The sequence below is a fragment of the Colobus angolensis genome, unplaced genomic scaffold (genome assembly GCF_000951035.1).
Source record: "Colobus angolensis palliatus isolate OR3802 unplaced genomic scaffold, Cang.pa_1.0 Scaffold509, whole genome shotgun sequence".
NCBI lineage: Eukaryota > Metazoa > Chordata > Mammalia > Primates > Cercopithecidae > Colobus > Colobus angolensis.
Window position 1 is genome coordinate 473,650 of NW_012118588.1, and position 18,226 is coordinate 491,875.

General features: G+C 55.1%; 1 protein-coding gene across 1 annotated transcript in view; it reads left to right on the top strand.

Moving 5' to 3' along the window:
• ADAMTS2 (ADAM metallopeptidase with thrombospondin type 1 motif, 2) overlaps positions 1-18,226 on the top strand; it is a 244,122-nt gene that overhangs the window by 186,206 nt on the left and 39,690 nt on the right. Inside the window, exons 8-12 of the mRNA XM_011960174.1 lie at positions 8,467-8,623; positions 12,427-12,532; positions 13,137-13,280; positions 13,704-13,836; positions 15,098-15,211. Of these exons, the coding sequence (XP_011815564.1) occupies positions 8,467-8,623; positions 12,427-12,532; positions 13,137-13,280; positions 13,704-13,836; positions 15,098-15,211 (654 nt within the window). The remainder of the gene's footprint in view (positions 1-8,466; positions 8,624-12,426; positions 12,533-13,136; positions 13,281-13,703; positions 13,837-15,097; positions 15,212-18,226) is intronic.

Here is an 18,226-nt window from a genome sequence, read left to right on the forward strand (position 1 = left end):
CGCTGGGGCCTGGCCCGGCCTTTGCCTTGCGCCCCGCGCGGAGTGGGGGCTGCCACCCCGACCTCTTTCGAGCTGTGGGGCTTTGGCGAGTCCCTTCAGTTGTCTGAGACGCGGTTTGTCATCCGGAAGGTAGGAAAATAAAGTTGAAGTGAGATGTTGTGTGCCCAGCCTGAGCCTAGCGGGGCGCTCCTTGCGGACAGTAACTTATTATTGGGGTCAGCATCTGCGGGGCAGCCCTTTGGCTCACTTCCCCAGGCCTCCTGAGAACGCCCCCACCGCCGGCCCCTCCCTCCCTGCCCAGCCTGGCTCCTGAGGGCGCTTGTGTTCATTCCTTCACTCCTGTGTTCCCTCCCGGTCACTAAGCACCCAGCAGCCAGGGCCCTCTGGCCACATTCGCTGCCTCATCCTGGCATGGAGAGCAGAAGCTGACATTGCTCTGAGCGGGGCTACTGAGGGCAGGCATGGGCCAAGGCTGGGGCACAGAGTCGTGCCCAGCATCTACCCAGCCCTCAAGGAGCTTAGGCTTTAGTGGCTGAGAGGCCAGCGACAGCAACAGGCATATCCCCAGTAGGTGCCCCATCTGGCAGGTGCCCGACCGCACCCAGGAGAGGGGACCAGGCAGGCAGCTCAGAGCCAGGGTCATGCGGCCAGGATGGGGGCTGGGGCTTGGAGCTGGACACAGCCCACTTGGCCACCCGAGGTCCACAGGCCCCCTAAGCTTCTGGCTGTTCCCCGAGGCCCATGGGGTTACCCAGACCCCTGCAGGCTGGGCCTGAGGTTCAGGGACCCGCAGTGTTTCCTCATCCTTGCCCTGGCCAAAACTCCTGACAGCCCTGGGGAGCGTTCAGCAAAGTGACCTTCTGACCCAAGGTGAGGGCCATCGAGCTCTTGACTCGCTAAGTCCCTCAGATCTGCCCTCTCAGATCTGCCCTCTCCACCTCAAGGTGGGATCACTGAGCCTTTCATGCATGTCCTCAGACCCCTTCCAGCCCAGGCCAGGGGAGCCAAACAGGCTGAACCCAGAGGAAACACCATTCTTTTTGGGACCAGGCTCCTGGCACTGCTCTGCGAGGACCCCAGGGGCCTGGACGAGTGTCTGCTTCCTGCATCTGGGCAGCTCTGTGAACCAGCATAGCAAGGAGAGTCTCCATGTGGATATAGGTGGGCGCTCATGATGGCCAAGGAGGACCCTGCACATGGGAAGAGCCAGCCTGGGCCAGGGCCCCAAAGCACTCGGGCAGTGGAGCCCAGTTGGGAGCCCATGTCTGCAGCAGTCAGTGTCACATCCAAACAGGTGGCAGAGCCCTCCATGAGGGATGACCGCTGTCCTGAGGCCCCTGTGGAGGGTCCGATCAGCCTCCTAGGAAGTTCTTCTGTTCCCATGCTCTGAGCTAGGGTCAGCCCACACAGGACTCTTCCTGCATCCTGGGCTGGGTGGGCCCCTGGACTCCATCCACAGCTTGACTGCAGGCTTCTCTGGCCTGGCTCTTCTGGGGCCCCCAGGCTGGAGCTGGGAGTTCTGGGAGCTGCTGCTGCTATGAAGAGTCTGCCCTCAGAGGCCCTGCCTCACTCAGGAGGTGGATCCTGCAGCTAGCAGGATTCTAGCCCCAGGGTCTAGAAATGTCCATCCACAGTCATACAGCACCATCTACCGCCCCCTGCTCTGGAAGGTGGGTGCCCGCGGCTGCCTGCGAGAGGACTGGATGCCCTGTAAAGCCCCTGGCTGGTCCTGTAGCCACCCCCTTGCAGAGCCCAGGCTGCTACTCCCCAGGAACACCATGGCCCAAGGGGCTCACTCCTGTTCCCCATGTCAGCACAGCTGGGAACAGGTGGAGTCACACAGACAGACTTTCTTAGAGGAGCCGTTCAGAGCCAAGCAGGCAGGTGAAAGTCAGGTGCATTCAGGACTGGGAGGGACGCAGATGACCAGGGTGAGCTGGTGAAAGAATCCTCAGTTGAAACAAGCAATGCAGCCTCCCTCACTTCTGAAGGAGATCCATATATGAGAAATGTGTGTTTCCTCCTCCTCGCTCAGGGGAAGCACAGTTCCCATGCTTCATACAAGCAAGGGTGCAGGATAGTGGGGGCTGGGGTGCCCCAGGCAGCAGGGACCCATCTGGCCTCCTGCATGCAGGCCAGGTGGCAGAGGAGCAAAGGAGGTCGCATCCCAGCAGGTGGTCCCGCTGGAGCCCAAGCGGCCCACGGGGGAGCTCCCTGCATGTCAGGACAGTATCCTTTGCTGGAGATCTCAGCAGAGAGACCTGAGTTTGGCTCTTCTCCCTGGGTTCTGACTCCTCCCGCAGCGAGGGCCTTGCCCTGTCCATGGCCAGCCCAGACTTCCCTCCTGGGCTGCAGACCTGTCCAGCTGCCCCGATGTCTCTGCCTGGACATCAGTTTCTTTCTGTGAGGAGTCCTTAGAGGCATGCAGAACCCAAGGCTGCCTGTAGCTCTCATGGAGTGGAAGGAGTGGGTGGAGGGAAAGGGGCTCTGGGGTGCATGAGCAGGAGTTTGGGGATGGTTGCTTTGGGTGCTGCCACCAGGCAAACCCACTTTGGCCAGTTTTCATTCCTTTCGAACCTATGCTCCATGAGGCCTAACGTGGGCCCCCGCTAACGCTTGGGACTGATCACCCACAAGGGCTGCACCCCCAGAAGTGGGAGAGCTCCCAAAGCCAAACTGCCCAGCTCTTCCCCACGAGCAAGCTGGCCAGGAAATACATTGCCATGACCATGTTCCATGCACTGCGGACCCCACGCTTTTCCTCTGGAGCTTGTCGTCCCCTTCCCAGGCCTCCGCTTCTGCCTTGCTACCAATCCCCAAAGCCAGAGACTGGTGCTGTCTCTGCCTCATTGTTCCCATCCTGCAGCCCTGATGCCTCTTAGCTCCTGCCCCCAGGTCCTGACCCTCCTGACATAGCACCAGCCACACCTGCATGCATCTCAGTGCCATACTGTCCCCTTCTATCCCCATGCCTTCCTCACTGACCCAAAGGGCTTTTTAAAGAATGCACACAGCCCTTGCCCTAGTCTCTGGGCACAAGGTCAATGTCTGGGCATCATGGGTACCCCATAGCCCTTGAATGCTCCAGACTCAGCAAGGACAAGATCTCTGTCCCTGGGCTCCTTTGTGCCCATCAGCAATAGGCCGGGACCTTGGAAATGTTGGGACATTGCAGAGAGAAAGTACAAGCAGCTCCATGGCTTGTCAGTTAAGATCCTAGTGGCAGGTTGAGTCCTGGGGTACCTGGACACTGAGGTAACGTTCTCCTCTACTTCTTGGGGTGCCCCCTGCTGGGACCCAGGCTCCCAAGGTCCAGCACACTGTCATGTCTTCTGAAGTCCTGCCTCCCAGGGTTCCCCTGGCCCCAGTGCAGCTTCCCCTCCCTGTGCCCATGCACCCCAGCCCTCCCCCTGTCCCGTCCTCAGGGAGTCTCCTCAGAACCCCAAAGCCAGAAGGGGGTCGTAGACCCCTTTAGCTCTGGACCCTGCAGTACAACCCCCTTGGGGTTGGAGAACGAAAGTGGCAGACTGCCTTCTTGGAATGGACCAAGAACAAAGCGAGGCAAGAACAAAAACACAAATCAATATTTCAATAAATTATCTTGCCGCAGCAGCAGGATCACTTTGGCTGCTAAGAGGCGCTGGGAACCCGGGCTGAACCACAGAAGCCAGCATCTGGGAGGAGAGAGGTGATCAGCCAGAGTGGATCCAGTCTGCAGGGATGTGGAGAAGGGGCTGTCCACTGCCGGGCTCTTATTCCAGGGTTCTGGAATAAGGCGGTGATCGGGGGGATGCGTTGTTTTGTCTGCATAACTAATTTTAATTTGAGCCAGTGTTTACTACTAGGTAGGTGTCTGTAAAATCCAGATTTCACGATTGACCTGAGAAATCTGATCCGGCGGCTCCGGGCTTCGGTTCCTGCCGGCACTGGGTGGATGTTGCTCCCTTCAGCTGTGCCTGGGCTCCTGGGTTTGCCACAGTCCTCGCCACTCTTTATCACCCCCCGCCCCCACTCTATTCTAATAGGGAAATATTCCTCTGTACCCTTTCTCCTTCAAAACTGGGAAAACACAAGATGGACTTACTTTTCGTGCAACCAGCCTGCCTCGTTGACTTGTCACCTGCCTCATTGACTTGTCAGCTGCCTTGCTCCTGTAGGCACTTGGGTTTCTAGCGTCCTCCCAGTACTCCCCACAAGCCCACACACTATGATGGCGGACCTCCCTGCACACTCCCAGCCTGCCTGCTCCCAGCCGGCCTCAGCCTGGCTGCTGCCGCGGCTCTGTCCTACCCGATGGCCTCATTCCTGCCTCTGGGCCTGACATTGGGGCATGTCTTTCTGGCTGGACTCTTGACTCCTCAAAGACTTGGCCAGGGCCTTCTCCCACTGGAAAACATACAAACTGCCCCCAGAAAATATCAGCTGCCCCCAGACCAGACGCCGTCTTTCATGGGCCAGAGAATGTCCTGATTGGGGTCCCCCAAAGGAGGAAGCATGTGGCTCAGAATCTGTCAGCTGCAAGTGACAAGGACACAACTCAGAATTGGCTTTCACAAGGAGAGGAACTTATTGATGCATAAATGACGCAGGTCAGCAGCAGGCAGCCTTCGCGATGTCCCCCAGTGACCCGGTCTCTTAATGTCCATGCCCTGGGGTAGACAGGACTGAGATTCTATCAAAGGCTTCTGAATTTGATAGAGGTGCATTCTCTTGTTGTTTCTTGGGTTCCCTCGAGCGGGGGGCGGCGGTGGGGGGTAAAACTGCCATGGGTGACAGCCCCACCCACAACGGTATGGTGTGCAACAGCTCTGAGAAGCGGGGGCCTGCCGTGACCACTTGAATGAGCCTGGGAGCTGACCCGCCTCCAGTACAGCCTTCAGATGAGAATGCAGCCCCGGTCTTAGCTCGACAGGGGTGTCATCCTCCTTTAATCCTTGGTGGGGGGTCTGCCGTAGTGCAGGGCCTCCAGCCGCCGCAGGCTACCACCTCACACCTTGCCCACTCCTTGGCCCACTTTGGTTGTATGTTCACCCTGATCCTTCATGGTGGCCAGGAAGGCGTGGTGCTGGGATTGGCCAGGACGGCCCGCCCCTGAAGTCTGGGGTCTGACTCAGATTAAAGGAGGGGATGTTTCAAGAAAGGGAAACAAGGGCAGGCAGAAGTCCCTGCAGCCCACCAGGGCATCAGAAGGGACCGTCCCACTACATGGGGCTTAGGACCCTGAGGACAGGTGAGTTCATCATGGGCAGGACTCCCTTGACACTGATGCTGGGAGATGTGCCCTGGAGGAAGCAAGGCCGCTTTCCCTGGAGCCCAGCGAGGCTGCTGAGCTGTGCTGGGTGTCATGGATAGAGACACTCACACTGCAGCAGGGGCCTGCCACCATCCTAGCAAAAGCAATCATTAGTGACCTTCGTGCTGACCTTCTGATTTGGATTTTGGCTGGCATTTTTAAAACATTTATGTTAAAAAGTCATGCTTGTTTGGTTTTTGATTTTGCTCTTACTGTTATTTTTAATTGGCATGTAATAATTGTACATATTTCTGGGGTAGGGTGTGAGATTTAGACACATGTATGCAATGTGTAATGATGACATCAGGGTAATTAGCATATCTGTCACCTCGGTTATCATTTCTTTGTGTTGGGAACATTCAAAGTCTACTCTTTCAGCTGTTTGAAAATGCACCATACATTCTTATGGATTCCAGGCACTCCCTGGCACTACAGGGCACTAGCACTTATTCCCCCCATCTCGCTGTACTTTCGGATATGTTAACCAGCCTCTGGCAGTCCCCAGCCCGCTGCCCCCCCCAGCCTCTAGGAACTACTCTCCATTTCTATGACATCAACTGTTCTAGCTTCCACATATGAGCGAGAGCATGCAATATCTGCCTTTCTGAGCCTGGCTAATTTCATTTAACATAAGGTTCCCTAGGCTCATCCATATCTGGGCTGCTAATCTTAAGTTCAGTGAGTACAACCAACCACAAGGCCCAAGCTCTAGCACCGAAACCCATCCACCCCAGGGTCCCTTCCTCCTCGTGCCATCCCAAGCTCACTCCCTAGGTGGAGACAGTGAGAAAGGACATTCTTTCACCTGATTCCTCCTTCAGAACTTTGACCTCTCAAGGCTACCCAGAGGCGGATACTACCCGGCTGGGACTTGGGATGAGCTGCAGGGATCAGGCTTGGATGTGATGCAGATACCCACTCCCTTCCTCCTGTATCAGTTGGAGTAGGTGAGGTTACTACAGAAACAAACACACTTTGCATCCCAGTGGCTTAAAATGACCAAGATCTCCCGCTCACGCTGTATGCTCAGTGTGGGTTGGCAGAAGATTCGGGTTTCATTGTCACTCAGGTCCTAGGTGACAGAGCAGCCACTGTCTTTATGTTGCCAGATCACATGCCAGAAAAGAGATATCTCTGAAGGGTCTCACTGGGCAATTAGATGCTCCAACCAAAAAGAGACATGCCCCACTTTTGCTCACAGATCATTGGCCAGAGCTAGTCACATGCTCTTCCTGGTCATGATGGGAACAGGAAGTGCACCTGCCCTTGCCCTCCTCCAGCATCCTCTAGGCTGTGCCAATGTCCCACAAGTCCTGGTCACAGGACATCACACACTGATTTATGACTTATTTCATCAGGACTCATGGAAACCTTATTAGAATGAGTTATCTCATCTCCCAGGAGCAGGAAATAAAATCTTACAATTAACTCTGTGCTTGGGACTTGGGAATTGGTCTGACATCTTGTCAGTCATTGACTGGGACCCCTGGGAACGACTTGTCTTACTAGGCTTGAGTTGTGCTCCCTTCTTCTGGGCCTAACTGGTTTGCCAACAATACCCTTTGTTGTTTTGTTTTGTTTTGTTTTGTTTTGTGATGGAGTCTCACTCTGTTGCCCAGGCTGGAGGGCAGTGGCGAAATCTCAGCTCACTGCAGCCTCTGCCTCCAAGCTTCAAGCGATTCTCCTGCTTCAGCCTCTTAGGTTGCTGGGATTACTTCACCAAGCCAGACTAATTTTTGCATTTTTAGTAGAGACAGGTTTTCACCATGTTGGCCAGGCTGGTCTCAAACTCCTGACCTCAGGTGATCCTCCCACCTCAGCCTCCCAAAGTGCTGGGATTACAGGTGTGTGCCACTGCGCTCAGCTAACTCTTTGTTATTTATACACACAAAGAGAAATACGTGGCTCTACTTATATTGATGCAAGAGATATATTTATGCAAGAGAAAAAACACCTGCATACGTAGCTACCAAGGAATGCACATCTCTATTTTATGGCCAGATAAATCCTTAAAGGGGAAAAGAACACGCCCAGGACTCAGAGGGACTGTTGGTTCTCTTGGGGGGAACTACTTCGGTGTTTGGAGTCTGTGGTGAGAACAGAAACCAAAATGATGCTTTGAGGATTGTGGAGGAAAAAAGGAAGGATGCCGCTCACAGAAGCCTTGCTTTTGAAATGATACTGTACACGTCTTATTTAAGGAGGAAGTTTAGGGCGCTGAGTTGAGTATAGAGTTTGGTTTCAGGCTTCTTCGGATCCGATCTCAGTTCTTCTACTTTCTAGTTTCGTGACGCAGGCAACCTGCTTAACTTCTCTGAGTCTCAATTTCTGTCCAGGACAGCTTTCTTCGTCCTGAAGTCTAAATGAGAGTGCCTGCGAATGCCGTGGTGCAGAGAGGGTGGGCAGGACACGTGGTCCCGAGGCCACCCTGGCTGTCAGGCGTATGTCATGATACAAAATGGAATGGGATGGTTCCCAGTGACTTCCCATGTGTGGTTCCTGTGGGAATCATCTGTGTATGCTCCTGTTCTTGATACAGCTGTTTTTCTGTTAGTTTGGTGCCAAAGTCCTTGACGTTACTTTTAATGGCAAAACCGCGATTACCTTTACACCAACCGAATATGTCAGTTGCAGTTTGTTTTCCTGCCCTGCATTGGTTTCTGCAAGTACCTTCACATGGGCAGAACATGTAAAGTGATCGCCTGCTTCCTCTGGCCTTGCACACCACACTGGGATTTCCACCTCCCCTGCCACAGACCCTCCCAGAACTGTGAGCTCTTTGGGGTGAGGTCCACATGGCATTGACCTTCTGTGGAGGCCTTTCACAGAACAGGTGCCTCATAGAACAAACACAGGGGCTTCTGGAAATGGGGTAATGGAGGGACTATGCGAGGCCTTAGATGACCTAGAGCTTGGCTTCTGCATCTCACCTGAAAACTGCGGTGACTTTGTGTGGAAACTCATGCAGGTGAGCGTGACTGGGGAACCTTTCCTTCCATGTCAAAGAATAGAGCCCAGTGGGAGCAGGTCCTGAGAGTGACCGGGCCGGGCCTTTGTACCACATGGACCAGGTTCCCAGTGGATGGGGTCTGTCAACACTGCAGACTGCTCGGCCCCCTGCTGGGCCACCAGGCGCCAACCTCTCTCTTCCATTTCTCTCCATCCCCCTGTAGTCCATGAGCCTCATCGAGATCGGGAACCCCTCTCAGAGCCTGGAGAATGTCTGCCGCTGGGCCTATCTCCAGCAGAAGCCAGACACGGACCACGATGAATACCACGATCATGCCATCTTCCTCACACGGCAGGACTTTGGGCCTTCTGGCATGCAAGGTGAGCCTCACCCATGCAGGGCCATAGAGGCATGAAACTGGAAATAAGCCCCTGACCGTGCAAGGGGCCCTGGGAGCCTTGGCCCAGCCCAGGGAAGAGTGTCAGGGCAAGGAAGGCTGTGGCCACCTTAGCTGGGTGAGGGTGTGGGGCAGTGCACGGACAGACAAATACACATTAGAACAGAATCCGGTGTCCTGAATTGGACCTATGTGTATAGGGACACTTTTGTGTCACAAAAGTGACATTTCAGAGAAGAGGAGGAAAACAGTCTAACAAATGGTGTGGGGCTAATTTGGAAAGAAAGGAGGTCTGTCACCTCCACTCACTCTGTAGACAGAGAGCATCTCACATGGATTTTAGGTCTAAATAAGAAACGCAAAATAATGAAAGAAGATAACATAGGCAGACGGCTCCATGTTCTTAGAGTAAGAGACGTTTTCTTTAAAAAGAGACAAAAAAAAAAAAAAAATAGGCCAGGCGCGGTGGCTCACGCCTATAATCCCAGCACTTTGGGAGGCCGAGGCGGGCGGATCACGAGGTCAGGAGATTGAGACCATCCTGGCTAACATGGTGAAACCCCGTCTCTAAAAAAAAAAACAAAAAATTAGCCAGGCGTGGTGGTGCGTGCCTGTAGTCCCAGCTACTCATGAGGCTGAGGCAGGAGAATGGCGTGAACCCGGGAGGCGGAACTTACAGTGAGCCAAGATCGCGCCACTGCACTCCAGGCTGGGTGACAGAGTGAGACTCCGACCTAAAAAAAAAACCCCACAAACTCAATGGAAAAAACGGATAAATAGTAGCACATTTTAAAAGTTTGTGCATTAAAGGCACTGCTAATCCACTGGGGGAAATATTTGTAAAAAAGGACTGCTATCTGAAGTATATGAAGAACGCCTACAATAATAGTAAGGATAATAAAAACAATCCAGTCGGAAAGCGGGCAGGAGACTCTTATCAGGCTCTTAACAAAATATGAATGAGCAGTAAACGTAAGAAAAGGCACTCAACCTCAGTAGACATTGGAAAAATGCAATTGAAACAATGAGACTGGGCATGGTGCTGGATGCCTGTAGTCCCAGCCACTCGGGAGCCTGACGTGGGAGGATTGTTTGAGCCCAGGAGGTGAGCTATGATTGCACCACTGCACTCCAGCTTGGGCGACAGAGTGAGGCCTTGTCTTAAAAAAAAAAAAAGGAAAGAGAAGAAAACCACAATGAGATATCAAGACATAGCTAATAGCTTAGTTAACTTGAAAAGACTGAAATTGCCATGTCTGGGTGAGGAGTGGATAGCTCGCCCTCGAACGCAGTGCAGCCAGGGGTTGCCCCAGCCACGTGATGAGGGTGCGCGTGGCTCTTTTGTCTTGGTGAGGGCACTAATGGGGAGCAGAGCTATCCCCCAGGAAAGGAAACCGACACAGCTTTTATATTAAGTGACCTGATCACTCATTTAAAAATGTGAAATTGACCGGGTGCCATGGCTCACTCCTGTAATCCCAGGCACTTTGGAGGCCGAGGCAGGCGGATCACCTGAGATCAGGAGTTCGTGACCAGCCTGGCCAACATGGTGAAACCCCGTCTCTACTAAAAATACAAAAATTAACTAGTGTAGTGGCGGGCGCCTGTAATCCCAGCTACTCAGGAGACTGAGGCAGGAGAATCGCTAGAACCCGGGAGGCAGAGGTTGCAGTGAGCCGAGATTGTGCTACTGCACTCCAGCCTGGGCAGCAGAGTATGAGACTGTCTCAAAAAAAGAAAAAAAAAATATATATGAAAGGACAGCCAAGGGTTACCAGATATTTTTTTTAAACGCAAAACACAAGAAATTGTTACAGCATGAAAAAGATGGACCAAGATGTAAAACAAAACAAAAAGTTTGAAAACTGGCTCTAGAGGAAACAGAGATAATTTAGAGACAAGAAAAGCAGGTTTTTAAAAGTAGTATTCCCAGAATGTTTGAGAAAATACATCTATAAACCCGGAGGAGGTTTCCATGAAGAATTAGAGAACAACAAAGCATTTGTATAAAATTATAGATAGGATGGGGAAAGTAAAAAATTTGAAAGCTAGACCAGGCACAGTGGCTCATGCCTGTAACCCAGCACTTTGGGAGGCCAAGGCTGGTGGATCACGAGGTCAGGAGATCGAGACCAGCCTGGCCAACATGGTGAAATCCCGTCTCTACTAAAAATACAAAAATTAGCCAGGCAAAGGTGGCAGGCGCCTGTAGTCCTAGCTACTTGGGAGGCTGAGGCAGGAGAATCGCTTGAACCCGGGAGGCAGAGGTTGCAGTGAGCCAGAATCACACCACTGCACTCCAGCCTGGGTGACAGAGTGAGACCCTATCTTAAAAAAAAAAAAAAATCGAAAGCTGAAATGAAAAGTCAAGGGCATCTCCCCATGGGAGCAAAAGACAAAAAGATGAACATGAGAGAAGTTAGGAGACATATCCTCCATTGAGGAGGCACACTCTATCTAATAAGATTCCGGATGGAGAAAACAGCCTCACAGTAAAATAAGAGGGAAGAAAACAAAGAAAAACATAAAGATGCGCTTTCAAATTTCGCAGGCTCCTGTAATGCTAAGTAGGATGAATGAAAAGCCTCCCACAAGGCAGATGCATCTGCAAGCCTTGCACACAAAGGACAAAGAGGAGATGGCAGCGTTCCACTCCGGCACACAGACTCAACACTCATCTCAAAATCTGCAGAGCAAAAAATGCAGATTTCCCTATTTATTACAATGAGAAGAGACAAGGGTTGGATCACCACACTTCTATTTTTAGGGGCATACACCGCCAGCTCACCCGGGGCCCCAGCGACCCTCCTTCCCTTCTCTGTGGAACACGTGGCCTCAGGGTCTCTCACTGGGGCATGGCAGGAGTGAGGGCAGGTTGGGGTTCTGAAAGTCAGGGCTCCATGCTTGGCAAGCCTCTAGGAAGACTCCCAGGGGTACAAGTAGAGACCTCATGTGGCACCCATATCCCTGTATGCACTTCTCTATTTTGTCCAAGCCGCCTCCCTCTGCTGAGACAAGAGCTGGTGAAATGAATCGGTCTCATCATCTGTCTTCCGCAGTTTGACGTGGGATCTCAGCATCATGAACTTCTGCCACCCTCCCCCTGGCCCTGGGCTGTCGTAGGCCACTGGTCTCATCTTCTGCGGTGGCTCTGACCTCTCAGTCCACACCAGCCACGCCCCTCTGGGAGATTCTGCAGGCTAGTGTGGCACATGGGCTGAACAGCTTTGCAGCCTTCTGCGGTGTTACGGGAACAGGTTTAGCTGGGGTCTCAAGGACCCCAGAGAAACAAGGGGAGACCCAGGAAACACCCCCCAGAAGAGGTGGGCTTGGAGGGCATGATGCCAGGCAGATGAGGGGCAGGATGCCTCTAGCAGGGAGAGAGGTGGGGAAGCAGGTGCTGCTCAGGGGCCACTCAGTGAGGCAGGCAGTGGGCAGGGGCAGGCGGCGTGAAAGAGAACGGCAGGCAGGAAACTGTCAGGTGTCAGACAAGCCATAGCAGGTGACATCTGACTAAGGAGAGGGCCCAGCTGCAGTGTAGCTGCTGCAGGCAGAACGGCCATAGGGCTTGCGTGGTGATGGGCTGGGGGCCTGCTCTCAGCCAGATGTCACAGGCTATGAGGTGTCTGCTATGGTGTCTTCTGAGCTGTGCCAGCTGGGGGTAGTTACCTGTGGAACAGGAGGCACTGGGGCCTTGAGGAGAAGCAGCGCCTGGGAGTTGGGCCAGGCCTCACCTTCCCATTCAGTCTATGGCAGCGTCTAGAGCCGCCTCTTTTCTCCTCCCAGGCTATGCTCCCGTCACTGGCATGTGCCACCCGGTCCGCAGCTGCACCCTGAACCACGAGGACGGCTTCTCCTCGGCCTTCGTGGTGGCCCATGAGACTGGCCACGTGTAAGTGGAAGGGCGGGGCACACAGGGGCCTCCCTAGGATCCCCAGCCCTGGCTGCCCACTTCTCCTCTGTGCCTTAAGAGGGACACACCCTGTGTGAAAGCCACTTGGGGTGTGGTCTCCTGTCTTCCCAGCACTGGGCAGTGCTGGCCCAAGGCCCACTGTCTGCTGAAGGCAACAACCAAAGGAGGAAGGGCTCACCTGCAGACTGGGCAGGCGCTCTGGGCCAGCTAGAGCTGGGGTCTTGCCACATTATCCCATCCAAGCCCCCAGGCAGGGTGGGCTCTACCCCATGTTGTAGAGGAGGCTCGGAGGTTTGGAGGGTGGCTCGCCCAGAAAGCTGGAAGCAGGGAAGCCATGGTTCCGCCAAGGTGTGCATGCCCCTCCTGGGGACAGGATACCTGGGGACTACCCGCTGGACTACCACTCTCCCCAGAGTGCCTCAGCTTTCAAAGTGCAGCAGGTTGGTGCCACCCGGCTCAGGGTGGGCCAAGGTCAGGGGAAGCCCGTGAGGGAAAGATGGGGCTCCCTCCTATCATCGGGGCGGGGTGGGGCTGGCAGGCCCGTGTGCCAATAGGATTCAGCCAGCTGCCTCACCCCTCACAGGCTGGGCATGGAGCACGACGGGCAAGGCAACCGCTGCGGCGACGAGGTGCGGCTGGGCAGCATCATGGCGCCCCTGGTGCAGGCCGCCTTCCACCGCTTCCATTGGTCCCGCTGCAGCCAGCAGGAGCTGAGCCGCTACTTGCAGTGAGTACCACCCTTGTCCTCCAAGGGCGACCCCTCAGTCCCTGGGCTCAGCTCTGGGAGGGTGCAAGTCCCCATGCACCAGAGCCAGAGCCCTCCGACCTCAGGTCCCCTAGCCTTGTGTGCAGGGGAGGAGAGAAGGCACACCTGTGAGAGGATCCTGGTGTCTGGAGGAGAACCCATTGTCAGGAGTCTGTCCTTGAATGGCAAGTAGGCAAGGCAACTACCCTGGGGTCTGTGCAAGCCGGGTCCTGGTATCTTACACCAAGGACAAGAGATGCAACAGGGAAACTGAGGCAGCACAGCCAGGGCCCGGGATGTGCAGGTAGGGCTGCTGTGGCAGCTCCAGCAAGGGCCTCAGCTGCCTCCAGGGCTGGATGGTCAGCCATGCTGAACACTGCTTGCGGTCCCGTGTGTCCCCCACAGCTCCTATGACTGCCTACGGGATGACCCCTTCGCCCACGACTGGCCGGCACTGCCCCAGCTCCCAGGGCTGCACTACTCCATGAACGAGCAGTGCCGCTTTGACTTCGGCCTGGGTTACATGATGTGCACAGCGGTGAGTGTGGCAGCCCTGCAGTGGGGTCCCCTCCCAGACCTCGGGGGAGGTGTGCTGGTGTTGGGGCAGCTCCTGGGACAGTGTGAGGATCAGCCCAGCGTGGGGAGCGCAGAGCAGCCCTCCAGAGTGGCAGCCTCTCCCTCTGCACCCACCACTCCCGACCTGCTAGGCACCCTGAGCCCATCTGGCAGGCCCAGACGGTCCTAGGCAGGAAGCACATGGGTGACAGGGCTGTGACCAGGGTGTCAGCCAGGGGCAGTGAGAGCCTGGCAAGGCCTTTGTGTCAGCCTGCAGAGGTCAGGAGAGCTCCCAAGGAAGAAGGGAGGCCTGCAGGCTAAGCAGAAGGAGAGGGCATTCAGGAAGGGAGGGCCACGGATACAGAGGCCTGGAGGAGAGCGTGGCAGGCATAGGAGCACTCGATGCTCTCCAGGGCTGAGGGCCAGGGCTGAGCTGTCAGAGGAACCAGCCGTCAGAGGAACCGGCCATCAGCGTGGAGGCTGTGCCGGGGAGCTTCAGTGTCTGTGAGTGTCTTAATGCTCGCCTCTGCTGCATGAAGGAAGGAAACAAAGTAGTCCCATTTTACAGATGAGGAAACGGAGGCCCAGAGAGGCTAGGTAACCTGCCTGAGTCCACACAGCGAGCAAGTGATGGAGTCGAGTACCAATGCAGGAGGGCTAACTCCTTCCAGGACTCCCTAAGGAGCACAGTGGACTTGATTCTCATGGCAATGGGGGGCTCTGGAAAGGCTTGAGTAGGGGAGCCTCAGGGCCGTGGCTGAGTTTCAGCTGATCCCTCAGGGCTGTCCTGCGGGAAGTGCTATCGGGACAGGAGGCAGAAAGGCCAGGCAAGAGGACTGTGAAGTCCGTGGGAGGCCGAGGCTGCAGAGGGGGCAGGCCTGTGGGGTGGGGGCAGGGCTTCACCTGGGTGTAGAAGGGGAATCCACAGCAAAGAAAGGGTCAAAAGGGACGCACTTAGCCTCAGGCGGGCACACAGGGCCCAGCTGCCTGCCAGGCCCCCTGAGGTGTGCAGCCTCCAAGGAATGGAGGCAGAGAGGCCCAGCCACGTCCAGGGATGCGGCAGCCCCCACGCTGTACGGGCAAGGTCCTCACCGCCCCAGAATCATGACACCCACCAGCCACACAGGCCCATCACGGGCCAGTCCTACTGGGGCATCTCAGGTTACAGGACCCAGGGTGTGGGTGGCACCCCTGGGAGGTCCCTGAGGTGGGAGGGCCTGGCAAGCTATGGTTCTGTCTTCCAGTTCCGGACCTTCGACCCCTGCAAGCAGCTGTGGTGCAGCCACCCGGACAACCCCTACTTCTGCAAGACCAAGAAGGGGCCCCCCTTGGACGGGACTATGTGTGCACCTGGCAAGGTGAGGCAGGATCAAGGGCAGCAGTGCAGAGGCCAGGAATCTTAGGTGCCCAGGTCACCAGGGACAGGCCCTGAAGTGGAGGTGGGAGACCCTCTCAGGGACCTCTGCTGCCCTCTCCTCTCCCCTTTCTAACTACCCCTCACACACTATACGCCAGAGCTTCCTCCACCCTGTGCTGGAGCACACCTGGCATCTGAGAGCTCCTCACAATGCTTCATGCCCCCCACTCAGGAATCCCCCTCTAAGGAGTAATTTCTGGGGTCCTGGCAGCCTTTGGTCACCCTTGGGCACTGTGGGTCACCTCACCTTGAGGCCAGCATTGGAGTCCTCGGGCCCAGCATGAGGCTTAACCTCTCCATCCCCAGGATCTCGGTATTTGTCCCTCGCTGGGCACGCTGTCCTTCAAGGTCACTTGATGGCTGCCCCAGGCCCACTTCCCACCCCCGGTGACTCTTGAAAGAAGGGCTTTTTCCCCATGGTCTTCCCAGAACTCCAGACCTGATTCTCATTGGTTCAGATGAAATCACATACCCCCCTACTCTGCCAGTTAGTTGCTAGGGGGCTGGCATATGCAAATGAGCTAAGCCTGGATCCCTGCCCAGGAAGGCTCAGCCCCACTGAGACCACCCTGGCCCTGCAGTGGGGGCAGGGAGTGGGGCGTGGACACTGGTGTACATCCCAGCCAGGCCTGGAATGCCCCCAAACTGTCTGGACCTGTGGCTCCTTGATGGAAGTCTTTGGCTCGGGACTGGGCCAGCCACCTAATTTTAGTCCCTGGTGGAGCTTCTGAAAGAAACAAATTCCCAGGCCCATCCCTGAAGACTTTTGTTGGGGGCAGGATCCAATAATTGTTTTGGGTGTTCTTTTTTAAACTATGGTAAAATTCACATAAAATTCACTATCCAAACCACTTTAAAGTGCACAGCTCAGGCCGGGCACAGTGGCTCATGCCTATTATCCCAGCACTTTGGGAGGCCGAGGCGGGTGGATCACCTGAGGTCAGAAGTTCAAGACCAGCCTGGTTAACATGGCAAAATCTCGTCTCTACTAAAAATACAAAAACTAGCCGGGTGCAGTAGTTGGTGCCTATAATCCCAGCTACTCAGGAGGCTGTGGCATGAAAATTGCTTGAGCCTGGGAGGTGGAGGTTGCAGTGAGCTGAGATTGTGTCTTTGCACTCCAGTCTGGACGACAGAGCAAGACCCTGTCTCAAAAACTAAAAATAAAAGTGGAGTGCACAATTCGGTGGCATTTAGTACATTCGCAATGTCAGGCAACCGTCACCACTCCCGGTCCCAGAGCTTTTCATCACTGCAAAAAGGAAGCCTCATTTATCAGTCACTCCTTCCTCCCTCCTCGCCCCACCCCCTGGCTAGCACCAGTCTGCTTTCTGTCTCTGTAGAGTTGCCTATTCCGGAATTTCATATAAATGGAATCATACATTTGTGGCTTTTTGTATCTGACTCACTTCATTCAGCAGAATGGTTCCAAGGGTCATCCTGTGTGGCATCTGTCCACTTTCCATCTGTCTACTTTCCATTCCTCTCGATCGCTGAATAACGTCCCGTCATGTGGATGTGCCACATTTGGTGTATCCGTTATCTCCATGGAGAGACATTTGAGTGGTTTCCACCTTTTGGCCATTGTGAGTCATGCTGCTGTGAACATTCGTGTATAAGGTTTTGTTTGAAGACCTGGGAATTGGTGTTTTTAAGATATGCCCAGATTTAATGAAGGGTTAGAGTTGTTGGTAACTCACTGGGGCCCTGGTAAGGCCAGAACCACCCAGCTAGTCCTCTTCCCACAGGGCCTCAGCAGAAGGAGCAGGGCAGAACACCTGCCGTGACCCCAGGGGGTGCTTGCGGAAAGCTGAGTTGGAGAACAAGACCAGCTAAGCATGGCTCCCTGCCCGCCCCACCCACCCCAGGCAGGGAGGAGGCACAGGGAATGGGAGGCAGGCCCTGCACAGGCATGCTGGCCCAGGGAGCAGTGCTGGCCCAGGGAGCAGGAGCAGGAGCAGGTGGGGCCCCCACATGTGTGTGTGTGTGGCTGGCCTGCACCCCAGCTGATTGCCCCCTGCTTCTCCTGCAAGGTAGAAACGGGGTGGGGGAGGTCTGGTGAGGACAGGGAGCAGATGCAACCAAAGTGTCCCCTCCTCACAGAGACCACTGACCTGGCCGCAGCCCTTCACTCATTTTGGTGGTAGGATCCTCTGCATTTAGCCCAGTAAGTGAAATTGCCTTTTATGTATAAAGAATAGTTGTGTTGACTGAGGGGCAGAGCTGGGGCTCTGCTCAGCCTCCCCTGGTTCCCGAGGAGCACAGGTTGAAACTGACCTAGATCAGGATTCAGTGCGGGGGTGTTAGGGGAACGTGGAAGAGGGGCTCCTCCGGGCAGCTGTCAGAATCCCTGAATGTGGGTCTGGATGTTTCCCTGTTCTATGCATCACTGTTCTCTCGCACTGTGATTTTACGTCTGGAAAGCAATCATCTTCTCTCCCACCCTTCCCTGCAAGGGGAGCCAGAGGGGAAGGAGAGAGAGGAGAGAGCAAGGCAAAGCCTGGCCGGGCTGGAGAAATGGCAGGTTGCCTGCTGAAAGTGGCTCTGGGACAGAGCTGTCAGTCTGCATCCCCAGACACCTGGCAGGGGGCTGTGGAGAGCTCAGGCTCTGCATGAGGCCGCTGACTGGCAACTCCTGCTGGCTGTCCCAGCACCTCACTCCCCTCTTGGTCTCCGTTGTCTCATTATACCTCTGTTCACCCAGTTTCCTGCTGCCACCATTTCCTAGAGAGAGAAGATCTGTCTCTAGATTCTAGACACAGAGGTGGCTGGGAGAGAAGCCACAGAGCCCGCAGGTGATCTGCCCTCACCCTCTGCTGTGCAGCTGCATGGCCCATCCATTGCCTGCCCTGAACCCGTGTGTACCGGGAGGCAGGGATGCTGCGGTGCCTGCGGGTTAAGAGCCTTGGCCTCCATGAGATGAAGCAGAGGACCAGGGTGGTGAGAGATGGGGGGG